The 16162-nt window shown below is 40.1% G+C and overlaps 1 protein-coding gene across 1 annotated transcript in view; it reads right to left on the minus strand.

Annotated features, from left to right (window-relative positions):
• epha4b (eph receptor A4b) overlaps positions 1 to 15659 on the minus strand; it is a 107024-nt gene extending 91365 nt beyond the window's left edge. Inside the window, exon 1 of the mRNA XM_053233311.1 lies at positions 15324 to 15659. Coding sequence (XP_053089286.1) covers positions 15324 to 15423 — 100 coding nt within the window. The 5' untranslated portion in view covers positions 15424 to 15659. The remainder of the gene's footprint in view (positions 1 to 15323) is intronic.
• Between the last annotated feature and the right edge of the window lie 503 nt (positions 15660 to 16162).

Below are 16162 nucleotides of genomic sequence, written 5' to 3' on the forward strand. Positions count from 1 at the left end.
GTGTGCACTGTGTGTAGTGTGTGTGTATGTGTGTGTGTGTGTAGTGTGGAATCGGTCTTAACCCTTTCAGTGCTTCACTAATAAGTTACAGACAGACTATACGGTCATAGAAACGTTAATGTTCTCAGTCAGTAGATTCACCGATCCTACCATTTTTTTCATACCGAGTACGAGTATGTTTTTCTGTATTTGTCAATACCGATACCGAAATGAATAACTTTCTAAGTATTAATCAATCAGCGACATCACAAAACATTTTATTTAGCACTCACAAAAACGCACACTTGTATGTTTACACACTTCTTTACAACGTTAGCTAGTTGATTTTAAATGACGTGGATTAGCTAGCTACACTGGTTAGCTAGCTACACTGGATCGAGTAGGGTGGCAATGTTTCATGTCGGAAAAGCGCTTCTGGACAACAGTAACTACGTTTTATTGTTTTCATTGCAATTCCCTCGCTGTCAGTGACTGATAGCGTCTGATCATCAAGAACAACATACTGGGAAAGATCTGGCATTTTCGCTTTTATCGGGTTATTTGTACAGTAGCAAGATGTTGTTCGAAATTTTGCTTTGATTGCCATCATTAATCGTGAAATACGTCCAGATTGCTGTTGTTTCTTGTCGTCTGTTTATTAGCGCGACAATGTATGCTAGGCTCACGTCACATAACAGCGGATGTTGGTATTTTTGCGTACAGCTATGAGTGCATGAGCACAGTATCGGATCAACATCGTATACCAGTATCAGTATCGATACATCTTTAATAAAAACTGACTCGTATAGAAAAAGACCAGGACCAGTTGGTCATTTTTCCTACAAATATTTCACAATGGAAGGAAATTGCATCTAACGTCTCGCTCACTGGAAATATTAAATTAAATTAAATTACTACATTTCAGCTGATTAGTGGAGGTCTGAAAATTAACCAAGTTATTTACAGACTGAAATAAAATCCACTTTTATTTTGTAGAGCACTTTTAACAATAGACAATGTCACAAAGCAGCTTTACAGAAATCCAGATGTAGATTTAGATCCATAATAAATAAACCGGAGGAGATAGTGGCAAGGAAAAACTCCCTGAGAGCACATAAGGAAGAAACCTGGAGACTGGAACCCATCCTCTTCTGAGTATCAAATCCTGACCTGCGAAAATAACTAATCTGACTCTTTTTCCTAGTTTTATACAATAACCAGCTATGCAAAGACTATTGTGCGAGGACAGTGTCCAAGTCTTTTGAACAACTATCATAAGTACATGCCTCAGATTCATTAGTGCGCTTTTATTTCCAGGCATTTAACGCGTACACTTGTTTGTCTATTAATGGTAGCGGAAGAATTAGGCAACAGTTTGGCCTAATGGACTTCCATTATGTTAACACTGACTTCCAGGAATGGGAACACTGATCTATTGATTGGACTCCCTGCAGGTAAACAAATGCAGGATTTTGAAACAGTGCCGAATTTTCTTCTTCTTCTCGGAGCAAAATGATGTTAAAAAAAAAACACAATTTCAAATATACGTAGCTATGACAGGATGCGAGAACGATGGTGAGAGTTTGATAATGTGTATCTTGAGAAGCAACAAAACAAGCTTAAACATAGATGATACTGTATATCAGGCTGTTGAATCAATCTCGTCATGACAACGTATATTCTGACGTGCATAGGCGTTGTTAGATCAACAGATTGCGTACATCTAAATAAAAATATATACATGGCGCAATGGGGTAGTACGTGAAACAATACACCAAACGACGCCTATGCACGTCAAAATCCAATACATCAAGCCAAGCTGCCATTGTTGGGCCCTTGAGCAAGGCCCTTAACCCTTTCTGCTCCAGAGACTCTGTATCACGGCTGACCCTGCACTCTGACCCCTGATTCCTAACAAGCTGGGATACGCGAGGAAAAGAATTTCACTCTGCTGTAATGTACATGTGACAGATAAAGTCTTCTTCTTCTAACAGGCCAATTGGAGGCAAGCTTCGCAGCCAAAGTTAGAAGAGTTACCCCGGTGTAAAGGGGTTTCAGATCGGCCATTTTTCCATTAGCGACTTCCTTATACACAATCTCTCGATTTTCCGAACAAACCGTAATTCGTTACTGTAAATGAACGCCACATTTCTTCTATGAATGCTCTTTTTTCATTAAAAAAATAAAAATGGATAAATTCACAAATAAATTCGTTCATATCCAGTTTGATAAATGATGCCCAGTGTTAGTCAACATCCCCCTTGGACAGCCCCCTTCCTATTTCACAGAGTGATGATCCTTTCTTTATAGTGGGCCTCAGTGTCCTACCAATCTCAGCCACCTCCGCTCATTCTGTCCCCTCTCCTTTCCTGAGGATGGATGAGTAGCGCTTTCCTAAAGAGCCAGAAGCCTGATACGAGATTATGTTCCTGACTGCAGAGTCATCTCTAAAAAGATGAAACAAGGAAGAAGCAGGATGTTGCACATTTTACACAGCAAGGGAGATTCTTAGATACAGCTCTGTTTTCTATTTAAACGATTCTGCACCGATGTACAGATCTCTATATTTGGATTTTTTCAAGAGAAATAACACGTGTCATATACAATGTGAAGCCATAGCTAGTCATAGCTAAAAAAAATAATAAAGATAATTTTTTTAGCCACATATTTAAACTAATAATTCTTAAAATGTTCCCAGGGACCCCCCCAGTGGTCCATGAAGCATTTTTTTTTAGATTTTTGTTACAGTGGTGGAAATATAAGAAGTTTTTATATTTAGGGGTCCAAGCACCAACGTCAACTCAGACCTAATGTGTTATATGGGTGGAAAGTTCAGTAATAAAAAGCTCTAACATTAAGTAACGTTGATATAATAATAAGTCTTACGAAGGTTGCGGGGATTGTAAGTGCGCTATGCATACACTGGAAACTAGCTAACCTAGCTAGGAGATTTGACGTTGGACAAACTCATACCTGTGTCTTCCGCTTTGCTCGGATTGTTATGAATGCCAAGGACAAAAAGAACTGGAGAAGATGTATGCCATTTTTAAGCTCTGTTATAGCAAGGTAAAATATTTCGTAAATACGTTTCCGTTGTAAAGAAAAGACAATCTTCTGCTGTTTCTGAACCTTCAAGCCAGTTGCAAAAGCTTCCACATACTATAATTCCAAAAAAAAAAAAAAAACGGCAAAGAAAATGACTAAGGTTCATCGTAAAATATTTGCGGCCCTACGTGTTTTTTTGAAAACCTGGGCTTTGGCTTACGTTTTGGTGGAGTATTTTACTTCACAGTAAAATGTGGCCGCATGGTGTAAAAAGCCATCATGTACATACAAAAGCCATCAAAACACTATCATACACACTTTACAGCTCTACGGAATGCACTCATGTTTGTAGTATGAATAAAATGCTAGCTAAATCCATTAGCTAGCCCACCAGGCAAGTGGAAGCTCCAATGTGCTGCCCAGTCCCATCGTTCATTGACTCCGACACGATGTTTGAACATAGCTACATACCAAAATAAAACGTCAAAATAGGAAGTAGTGTTTATTTTCTTTGTTTGTTAAACGTACTTGCTCGTAACGACTACAAATAAAAGACGAATAGCTGGGACATGAAATCTGCTTGTCCTGTGCGCCTGGGCTACGTTTTTTTTTTTTTTTGTTCATTCTCAATTTACGAAAAAATCCTGTCACTAATACCAACACGTTAAGCAGAAAAAACCCCAATAATCTCTAAGATTAGCTGATATACCTTGAAATTATATTATATTTATCTTAACCAGGACTTTGCTGAAATAATTATCCGTCAATTTCCATTTTTTTTTTCTCGATCCTTACGCACAAAGTAAATATTAAATGATTGATCCAATGAATCAGTGGGGGAAGAGTAAGACTGACTCCTGAATGTGAGCTGATTTGATTTGAGTGAGCGGCACAAGAAAGAAGATTCAGCATCACGAAAGGAAAAAGATCTTCGAGGAACGAATACTTCTGTTTTTTTCGCTCACAGTGTGTGTAAGGATGTGTTGACTCAATAATGAATCCATTTCCTGCTTCTTGCTGAGCGTCAGTTTTTTTATGTCGTTTTTTTTCACTCTTTATCCTCTCATCGCAAATCCACTCGTCTTTTAGCTTGAGGAACGTGTGGGGAAAATCCAGTGGGATGAAAGAAATACTCTCTCTCTCTCTCTCTCTCTCTTCCCATTTCCTTTATAATTCTCTGTACATTCCCTTTCTCTCCTTCCTGTTGCACTATGGATTTCTATTTGCAGTAAATGTCTCTCTATATGTCTCTTTCCGTTTCTCTTCAGCGCTGCTTACCTGTTTTTGACCTACATTCCACTTTCCATCTCTTTCTATCTTTTTCTTTTACTCCGTTTAGCTTCCCTATTTCATTCTTTTCATTCTTTTCTCTTTCATCTATGTCTCTTTATTTTGCACTTTCTGTCTCTGCCTTGCTTTCTGATCATTTCTCTCATCAACCCTTTCCATTCTCTCTCTCTCTCTCTCTCTCTTCGATCTGTTTTGTTTTTCTTACATCTCTCTCTCCCACTTTACCTTTCCATTTCATCTGTATGTCCCTGTCACTCGTCTCTGCCTTCATTCCTTGTCTCTTTCTTATCGTCCCTTTACCCATCTTTCTCTGTCTTTCTCTCTCATTCTCTTCTCTGCCTTGCTTCCTCCTTTTTCTCTCATCATCCCTTTACCCATCTTTCTCTCTCTCTCTCTCTCACACACACACACACACTCGTTCTCTGCCTTGTTTCCTCCTCTTTCTCTCATCATCCCTTTACCCGTCTCTCTCTCTCTCTCTCTCTCTCTCTCTCATTCTTCTCTGCTTTACTTCCTCCTCGTTCTTTCAATAACCCTTCACCCATCTCTCTCTTTCTCACTCTTTCTCTCTTTTCTCTGCTTTGGTTCCTCACCTTTCTCTCTTCATCCCTTTACTCATCTCTCTTTCTCTCTCTCAACCACTTCTCTTTTATTCCACCTTTCCTTTTCCCCATCTCTCTCTTCTCTGCCTTGCTTCCTCATTTCTTCTCTCTTTCAAATCTCTCCTTCTTTCTCTCATCACCCTCTCTCTCTCTCTCTCTCTCTCTTGCTCTGTCCCTCAACCAGATTTCACTTGACCCATCTCTCTGCCTTGCTTCCTCATCTCATCTCTTCTCTCTCATCTCACTCCATTTTCTTCCTCTCTCCTTCTCTCTCTCTCCTTCTCTTTCTCCCCCTCCGCCTTTCCATTTCAGCTTTAATCTCCCTCTCACTCACTTCTCCACCTTGCTTTCTCATCTCTTTCTCTCATCATCCCTTTGCCCCCCTCTCCCTAGCTCTCCATCCTTCTTTCCCAGAAGACCCCAGCTAGTGCTCAGCCTCTGTAACTCTAACCTGCTCCATATCTCAGCGTCGTCCGATCACTCATCGCTCGGCTCTTCTACCGCATTACCTAATAAAACCCTGCTGAAGCCCCATCAGCAGCTCCGAGCCCAATGCGAAGCCGGTCGTGAGCGGACGACGCTTTACATCCGATGATCTGTCTCCATTTCAGTCTGTCTGGAGGACCATTTCTACAGCAGACTCATTAGCCTAACTGCTGCCGTGTTTCTGTGTGAAGAGTCTGGAGTAGCCGTGTTGATCAGCCGTGCTTTCAGACAGCGATGTTTTTTTTTTTTTTTTTTTTGGGCAGTCTCTGGTTTCAAACATGCTTAGATATCGATCAGCGTCAGCAGGCACCGTCGAACATGAAGACGAAGGAGTGCAAAAGAAAGTGTGTGTGAGGTCTTACTGGAATAAGACTCCTCCAGAGCGTAGCAACATGAAAGGCAAGGATTTTGGGGATGATAAATCAATATCTCAAACACTTCTAAACGGACTTAGGTAGCGCATCGGTACAAGTTCAGTTTTAGTGAACTATCGAACATTCTTCGTTTTCCATTGTGCCAAAAAAAAAATATTAGCTCACCATGAAAACCTCCTAGCAAGCTACCTGTTGATTACTTTCCAATAAAAGTGCTTTATTCCTCTCATACTACAGCAATTTCCCAATGATAAAAAGTGATAATTAAAGAACAACATGTCATGCTTTTTTTATCCATTTATAGTTACATTTAATGCTGCGGAACATCCGTGAAACAAGTTAATACCCGTTATTGTTTACGTTATAACACTTATAAACAGTCAAGTGCAAAATGTCCTCCATTTCTGAAGACTTTCCCATGGTGGAAAACCTCTTTCCTTTATAGAAAGAAAGTCTTTTGTTACCTCATGTGTTTGCTTTCGCCTTGTTTGGAAGGGTGAAACTTATAAAAACTATAATATATATTTTTTAATAAAATGGTGTGGAAACAAATAAACTTGTGTCAGTTTAGATATAATTTGGATAGACTGAGATTAGTGATACCAACAAAAATGGCGGATCAGATATCAAAGAAAACATCAGATATTGGATCATGTAACGAATAGCAAAGCTTGGAATTGGATTTGGAAAAGAAATTTCTTTTTTTTTTTTGCTAGGATAGATTTAATTATATTTATATGTTATTATATTATTATATTTACAATGCAAGTGTTTTTTTGTGTGAAAGAGTTTACATTGTTCAGTGCTCCAGTAAAAAACTCTAAAAATCAATTCATTTATTTATATGGCGCTTTTAACAACAGACATGGTCCCAAAGAAGCTTATAAATAAATAAATTCAGGATCTAAATGTTAAATTTATGAATTTATCCCTAATGAGCAAGCCAGAGGCGATGGTGTTGAGGAAAAACTCCCTGACATGAGTTTTAATCTTAAACTTGAAATCAATGAGTGAATTGGAAACTTTAAATCTGACAACCCTTATTTCTTTTTTTTATTTTGACATGAAGAAATTTCAAATATAAATGGAACTAATAATCCAAAAACAGACAGCACTGTGGTGATGGTTACCTTTTATTTTATTTGATTTTCAGATTTTATGAATAAAAAAACAATCTGAAGCTTCCACAGGGGTTAGTAACGACTGTCTGACACCTGAGCTTTAGATGAAACATGGATCTGTGAGGCATAAATCATGATCTCATCATTGCACTTCAATTCATTTTGACAGGAAAATAACTCAGCACCGTTTAGTTCCACGAACCGATTGAAATGAAATGGCTCTTGCGCAAATGAGACGATCGTTGCGTCATGCTGAAAGGCGGAGGGTGCCAAAACTTTTAGCAGTTGGCGTCGGATTGTAGTTCTCAAACATGATTCTTCTATAATAGAAGTTCTGAAGGTGTGGGATCGGGATCCTTAGAGCAGGGATTAAGCAGTTTGCATTCGTGTGTGTGTGTGTGTGTGTGTGTGTGTGTGTGTGTGTGTGTGTTGCATTGATCAGAACCACACTCCCACAGAGAACTCCCACGTTGGGTTTTGGTGGTCAAACCAGTGCTGGTTAGACAGAAGGTTTTGTGTGTGTGTGTGTGTGTGTGTGTGTGTGTGTGTGTGTGTGTGTGCGTGTGTGTTTTTATATCTTCATGGGGACCAAAAGTCCCTACGAGGATAAGAATACCTGACAGTGTCGACCTTGTGGTCTTATAACATTTGAGATAAACAATATGTAAAATATTTTCCTTTTTGCTACATTGCTAATACTCTCTCTCTCTCTCTCTCTCTCTCTCTCTCTCTCTTAAGCTTTTGCCTAAACTACACTCTCTCACACTCAGGCGCTCACACACACACACACACACACACACACATGTTGACTAAAACACAGGGAATGCCAGTATGCAAACATTCACACACTGCCTGACACATGCAGCTTACCTAAAAGATATCTCACTCAGAAACATGTGCACTCTCTCTCTCTCTCTCTCTCTCTCTCACACACACACACACACACACACACTAACACAATCCCGCAGCTGAATAAGAGCTGTGAGTGCTTTTCGGAGCTGTTGTTCTGCTCTCCACACAGTGCCATGGGTGAGAGCGTTGTCCTGGCAACAGAAGTGCATGTACTGTGTGTGTGTGTGTGTGTGTGTGTGCGCGCCCTCTATCGCACTCCCACACACACATTAAGCAGAGCCAGGACCCACTGTGCCCATTCAAGCCCTGACCATGCTGGGTCACGCAGCAGCCAATGGCGCATTAGCTGGCAACGAATCGAAACACATGAAAAGACGTCCGACGACGTCTCGGAGCGCTCAGACTGTTACTAAAAGCTAATGTAGCAAAAAACAAAAAGGTTACGTATTATATAGCTGCATGCTGTGTTTAGGAAAAACCAGCAAAAACAGTGAGTAAGTAAAAAAAAAAAAAAACAATCAACTTCACCGATTATTCAACTCCATTGTTTATTTATTTTCCTATTATAACACTTACGTATCGCACACTGTCTCTTAAAGCCGAGCGCATGATACTGAACCAGTTAATTCGTTTAGTGTAACTGCTTCTGCTGTTAGTCAATAAGAACAAATGTTTCTTTTACTTAAATAGAACAATATTGCCTTGTTTCAGGAATCGCAGTTTATTACTCACTACTATGGAAACTCTGCCATGTAATTTCACAAATTTTTCAAGTCAAACAGTACTTAGGCACGAGCGAGGCATGAGCGGTGGACAAGGACGAGCCGGAGTGAGACAAGAGCAGAGGAAGGAAGAGGCGTAATTAAATATTCTCTCTCTACACTCTGTAGAGACACTCTGTCTCTATCTTTCATCAAAAAAAAAAAAAAAAAAGCACGGACGTACAGTAGCACGGTGCCATGGTAACACTTACCATGTGACTGATAGGACTCTCGGGTCCCTGGACACCAGGAAGACCAACAGGGGAGCGAAAGAAACCAGAGAAGTCGAGTTCGAGGAAAGTTACAAAATAGGATTCCAGAGAGAAGACGATGTGGTGAATGTAATACTCGAGGTCAGGGTGAGGTCAGGGATCAAGTTCAATATAAGAAAGATATCATTTAAATAGTATCTTTAATAGAAAGTACAAGAGGGCTGTGAATTGCGCTGTAACTCTGCAGTGTAAGAAAAGTGTAGCGTGTACCGGTGCTCAGTGCTCGCCGAAGTGAACTGCTCACTTCACTGCTCCGAACTCGTGAAAACCTTCGATCCGGTCAGCAATTCTCACTCTCTCTGTTAAAGATACTGTTTAAAGAAACACCATGAGATGTTCCATCAGGTAGGAAGATGCTGAAAATCCTCCTCTTGATGTTTTGCTTTGATCGCTGTTCATTAGCGACACGACGTACACTAGGCTTACGTCACGTAGTATTGATTGAAGCGCTACAAGTACCAATAAATGAGCGTTATTGATTTATTATAGGTAATACCTGCTCTATCTGAGCATTCAAAGAAAAAAAAACAAAAACAAGAAACACTAATAAAAAACTGTAATTCTTTATTCCTTACTTTTACTCTCGCTTACGTTTCCATTCATAGTCAGCTTCTGAAGGTTAAAAAAATAAATAAATATATATTTTTTAAAAAATGGTGTTTTGACATCCCATCCTATGCTTCCATTACTGAATGTAGAGGCTTTCTGTGTGCAGAACCGTGCCTTTTTCAACTTTCCTCTTTTCAATTCCCCACCCAAGGCCACTATATTCCCTCACTAGCTGACAGCGAAGCTCGCGCCGTGATCGTGGGTGGCATGACACGACTCGGAAACTGAGAATGAGTGATCACCTTATCTCTGTCTTTTCTGTTCTCTTAGGGCTCGCGGTGCACGACGCATAAAATGTTGGTGCAGAAAAATCTCTGCGCCTGAAAACAAGCTGCTCTGATGGCACTTAAGTGCTAACCACAACGTGTCCTGCTGTGCATTATAGTATCACTTTTACTTCTTCAGGGGGGAAAAAAGTGACCACTGACCTAATGACAGTCTTACAAAATGCACCCAAGCTCTTGTTTTACTGTTGAAGCGTGCATTACTGCAGGATACTTCGATTACACCTCATCCACTGTAGTGTGTTCAATTTCAGAAAGAGCTTTCGGTGAAAACCGCACGATATTGGATCATCGTGTCATGTGTATGTGTATAGGAGAGGTGTAACACAATGACACTATCTTAGTGCTCCAAATATCCAAATAAAAAAAAATAATGCTCCTCCTGTTCATATCTGTCTCCACTTAGAGCACATTATCTGTTTATTTCAGTGGATATGCATGCATGCTAAAGCTATACACCTGATATACTGTGCGTTCAAGTGCTCCTGGGAAATTCGTATTTACGAGTCGGGAAGTCGTAATTATGACGTCAGGTGCGTTTAAGTCACTTTGGTACCTTCTCTTAATTAACTACAAAAAACCAGCAACGTTTTTAAACTCTGTTTCTAGAAAATGAAGAATAAAGGATTCGCATCAGGTGTGTTTTGCTATTTTATGTTTTTAATCAACTTATGAAGTCGACGTAAACTTTATCGTTATGTATTATATCGTAATTGTACAATGCTATCGTAGTTTGTGCAGGCAATTAGCTGGCGTAAATAAAAAAAGCCTGACAAAGACATGTCACTGTTAAATACTTGTTCAAATTCAACTAATTTTCCGTCAACTACAGACGCTGCATCATCGATTCCACCATGTTTTCTTACTGACACGCCACCAAACTCGGAAACTCGGAGCGCAAAGAAAATCCCACACGACTTTGTGGTGGCATTCATGTGAGATGAACTCATAAATACGCTCTTTCAGACATGACTTTTCTGAACGCAGCATCAGAAAGACAGAAAGGAGTTTGATGACGATGGTCTTCAGGTTCTCCAAGGTCAATGTCACGTTCAAGACCGGAAGCAAACCGGACACGATTAGCACGCTTGAAGCAAAACTAAAGATTAGGATACATACTAGATATAGAATAAATAAAAAGAAAGACATAAGGCATAAGAAAAAGTTGAAAAGACAGACAGACAGACAGACAGAAAGAAGAGAAAGAAGAGCTAGTCCTTCTGCTCATCAACAGTGATGCAGTTAACAAACCCGCTATTTGTTTTTGTGCCGCGCTAATGCGCCAATGCGCTAATGCACACAGCATAAAGGCTTTTGTCGAAGCGAGAACTGAAGATGAGGAAGGACGGGGGATGGCAGGCAAGCGAACAGATGAATTCAATTAAGACGAATAAAAGGTCATGATTGGAGGCCTTACAGAGAGAAAAGGGAGCAGGGCACTCGTGTGGAGCTAAGATCTTTAGCCTGCTATTGTGTCGACTAGCCTGCTAATGAGCGTCCTTCTAGCTGAGCGGTGGCAGAACAGAAGCGTAGGAAAAGTGCTTATTTGCAAAAGACATAGAGAGAAAGAATGAAAAGACGAGGAGGGGGGAGTTATACAGAGGAAGAGAGAGCTAGCTGCTCATTAGAAAGTACGGACTGAGACTTTCGCTAACATGGCGATACTTTTACTTCAGTGTTTTTTTTTTTAAATGATGTGTCGTTCACCCTTCAGAGTGGAAATCACAGAGTTGGACAAATCCTAAATTCATTAGCTAACAATGTGCTGCCCAGACTCATGTTTTTGTTAGCTGGAAACCTAAAAAATAGTCGTTGCTAGCATAATATTATAACATCTAGCAAGCTAGTTAGATAGTTATGCTCTTGTTTATGCTCTTCGACAAAAAGAAAGCAAGGTTTTGGTGAAAGTTTCAGCTATTTGCTGTGGTTTCTGTCCTCACATTTCTCTGGATATGTTTAACCGCAAGGTGACAGCGTGTTATGCTAGCAATGGAGCTAAATGACAGCTTAGCGCTGCACTTTTATTAATTAATTAATTTATTTTCTCTGTTTTCTTCTCCACAAAGCTGCACATTCCTGAATCTGAATAGAACGTTCTTTCACACTAATTAATCCACTTATGAATTTTTTAGTTCCTACGAGTACACGGTGAGTCAGATCGTGCCTCGGATGGACGATTAGCTCACGTTATATTTACAGCATCGAAGTGTATGAACTTTAAGTACAGCTGCATACCGAAGTCAATATAGCATGAGGTTTTTTTTTTTCCTGGTTGTTGATTCCCCTCGTTGAAGGCAATTATGAGTAAAAGCTAATAGTGGACACTAAATCTGCTTGACCAGGGCACCGAGCTACTTCTTCATCCACGCTTGTTTGGTCTACAAACTGGCCAATAAATCCAAACGCTGATTCTTTCCCCATGTTGATGTATTTTATAAAATATCATTCTGTATAACTACTGACTGATTAAAATAAAATAAAAGTGCAAGGCTTCACCACCACAGGAGATAATGATGGTACGTTAACTGTATTCACAACATTTAGATGATGATTACACATCATTTGGAAAGCCATATCCCAGAAGTAATCCCAGGAGTAATCCCAGGAGTAATCCCGGAAGTAATCCCAGTAATAGAGGTGATCGCCAACAGTCCAAGTTTAAGGTCGCACGCAAACTCTGGTTAATTACATCTCCCTGACATCCACCTGCAGCTATTAGGAATTCCAGGCAGGTATAAAACGCTGACCTTTGACCTGGCAGCAGACGATAAAGAGAAAGACGTGGATTGATAGTGAGGTGGTGAGCGCCGTGTATGCGCCGGTGTAGCACGCGAGACGGGCCTCCCAGCAGGCAGGAGGTTGCGGTCTCTCTCCAGAGGAGGGTTAAAACACGGAGACCAGACATACAGAGCTGTGCGCGGTGACCATGTGAGTAATGTCTGACCAGATGTGTGGCTCTGAACGCGGCTAAATCACAGTCCTGAACGCAGAAGCTCGCGAGACCTGGCCGGCGAAAGGAAGCACAGAGGCTCTGGAGGAATATTTCAGAAGAACAATCGCCACGTAAACCTTTGTATCTGATTACTAATGAGGTTATATCGGTAAAATTTGCGTCAAACTGATATCCAGAGCCAGATGTTGGCTCGGCGTTTTCTACAGAAAGTCCTCTCTTTTTCTAAAATGAACTCAAAATCTAACTACAGTGCAAAGAGAAAAGATTTATATAACGTTTGTGGTTTTTTTTTTTTTTCTGCACTTATTTCTATGTAATGTCTTACGATCATATTAGACATAAAATGTTATTAACGTTCAAAAAAGGTTAAAATGGCCCAGATTTTTACAAATTTTAAAAATCCTTTATGGTACTCATTTAAAAAGATCAAAAGTAAAACTGCTTACATTTAATAAAATGAAATAATTTAATAATCATCTAATTTGTTAAATAAAATCACCGAAATATTATTTTTAAATTTCATATATTTTAAATATTTCAGATCAAATCAAGTCAAATAGATGGTGTTGATGATACACAGCATGCATCGCAGAAATGTCTTCAAATATCCTCTTCTAGTGTCATAAACATCATACTTAACCGATTATTAATCTTTCTGTAAAGTAACGATTTTAATCTCGAGCTGTACAGTAGAATAAATAAATAAATTAATTACTTTTTTTTTTTTTTTTAAATGTGCAACATTTAATTATTAAAGCTCACTTTTCATTGTATTACTGTATAAACCTACTGTGATGTTACACAATACAGTATATTTAGTGTATTACTTATATTCTGATAATTTGTTTTATTCATTTACTTTTCATAGAAATTTCATATAGTGCGGAATAATCCTTTAAAATAATAAAAAATAAATTAAATTGAATTAAGCCCAAAAACCAGGAACAAGCTCGACTTAATCTGCTTCGTCACTCGAAGCTCAACAGAGCCAAGAGGTAAAACTTTTTCTCTGTGTGTGCGTCTGTGTGTGTGTGTGTGTGTGTGTGTGTGTGTGTATTCTTTCACCTAATGGTTTAACAGGATCTCAGAGCTCAGGTGGAGCTACACACATAAGATGTTTCCGAGGTAGAAAATGAATAATAGATTCAGAATATGAAAGTGTGTAGAGTCTCAAGCTGAAAAAGAGATCGCATCGTGTAACACAGTAAGAAGCAAGTGCTGTGTGTGCGCCCTCTGCTGTTCAGAACGGCGTCCTCGCTCCTTACACGACCGGAGTAACAGAGCGAAAGGTGACGAGAACAGTTCCTAATGTTCGTACGCCTCTCCTCGCCTTATGCTTGGCTTAAATACTTTTCTGAAACATCTAGAGCACGCGGTGCAAAGTGACAAACGTGGCATCACATTAATCACACAGCTTCTTTCTAGGGACAAATCCTTGTTGTGAGTTTGGACCTTCAACCAGCCAGTGTTCTGGGTATTAGAGTGGAAAATTATAGTTCTGTGTGATGCTTTGAGATGATAAAAAAATACAAAAACCAACTTTAAACTCAGAAACAGTGTTTGCGTAGACCTTATGCGCTTCACACATACACTATCCTGTATAAGACACAATCACAAATATATTTTAGCACCAAAAACAGCAAAGAAGTAGTCACGAAACATACAGATTCATCTCCGGTTCGGAGAAGGAACTCTACAAAACCTTCCAAACAATCCCTAAAATCTCATGTATCGTTCTGCGAGTCGGTTTGTGTGTCGCCAAATGCCATCCGTCTCCCAGTAAAGTGAACCGATCTGAAGAGAAAAGGTCAACTCCGAGCTGTCTGAGCCCTGCAGGAAGCACTGCGGAACACGCTCTGAACATTTATCTACATCATTACACTCATTTAGGCTCTGTCATTTGGTTCAAATTGTTTGCAGACCTTGTCTAGCCACAGAAAGCTGTGTGTGTGTGTGTGTGTGTGTGTGTGTGTGTTGGTATTGTTGAAGGAAGCATGTGGTCCAAGATTACCAGGTTGGATAAACAAACACCTGAAAACCAGAGAATTCCGAAGAACAGGATTTTGGATCTGGAAAACTTCTTGAAGGACTTTGTTCATATTTTTTTCTGGGGTTCAGTCGCACCGCACCGATCCACACCACACCACACTGCGTGTCTTCCACAAATGCACGCCGGTTAGTATTTAGCTGATGGAGATTGATGTGTGTACAACATCAAACTGATGAGATTTCAGCTGAGGCTTAATCTGAGGTACATGTTTAATCCAGGCGCCATTTTAACCAATCATAATTATTCATTCTGACTCTTTAGAGTGCTGGTGATGCACGTGCAAGGAGGTTATAATGCATAAACCATAACACTGCAACAACAACAAAAAAAATCTTTAATTTTTATTATTATTATTATTTTTATTTATTTATTTATTTACTTGTGGGAGAGAAGGCATTGCAATAGCAGAATAGATCAGAACTTGAACATCTGCCCCAGATGTGCATTTGGTCCATAAAACACCGCGCAACTCAACCCCTGTAGTCAAAAAGAAAAAGAAAAAGAAAGAAAGAAAGAAAAAGAAAACTCCTGCAAGACCAAAAAAAAAAAAAAAAAACCTTTGCATGCTCACTTGTTAATTAAGAAGCATGAAATCCTAAATCCATATACCCAACTCTCTCTCTCTCTCTCTTTCTTTTCTCTTACCTTCATTATCAGGGTAGTTCCGCGCGCCTCGGCCCGGTCCCAAGCAGGAAAAGAAAAGCAGCAGGAAAATGAGGACTGGATAAATCCGAGAAAGTGCCATGTTCAGGCTGCGCGCTTCAGGGAGCGCGCTGCATCCCTGATTTCCCTTCCTCTCTCTCTCTCTCTCTCTCTCTCTCTCACACACACACACTCACAGACATATACACAGACACACACGCACGCACGCACACGCACTCACACGCACGCACAGGCACACACACACACACACACACACACACGCGCGCGCGCGCACTCTCTGGGTCGCTTTCTGTCCGAGTTGCTGCTGTTGCTGCTGCTGCTGCTGCTGACCGGAATGAGGAGGCGCGCGGAGCGGAGCAGGAGGCGGAGTCAGGAGGCGGAGTCAGGAGAGGTGAGGGGGCGTGTCAATCAGCCAGGATAACTGTGGAAGGAAACCAATAGGAGACAACGACGCGCTCGTGCGGTTAAAGCATTAATTGTGGATTAATTAATGCTTTAAGGTTTCAGTAGTTTTGTTTGTTTTGTTGCTGTTGTTTTTTTTTTTTAAAGTGCACCATATATTTTACAGCTGAGGAAAAAACTTTCATCCCATCATGGTTTCTGGGTTACACTCATCCAGAAATCGGTTTATCCTAGTGGATTCTGGGAAATAGGAATACACCCTGGATGGGACGCCAGTCCATCACACACACACACACACACACACACACCTAGGTGGTGGTGGCTCGTCCATAGGGGAACCATACATATACATATATATCTTCATGTACATTTCACATTCCATTGAAATATTAATTACCTCCCTAGAGTGATGAACAATT

This window comes from Pangasianodon hypophthalmus, chromosome 4 (assembly GCF_027358585.1).
Source record: "Pangasianodon hypophthalmus isolate fPanHyp1 chromosome 4, fPanHyp1.pri, whole genome shotgun sequence".
Lineage (NCBI taxonomy): Eukaryota > Metazoa > Chordata > Actinopteri > Siluriformes > Pangasiidae > Pangasianodon > Pangasianodon hypophthalmus.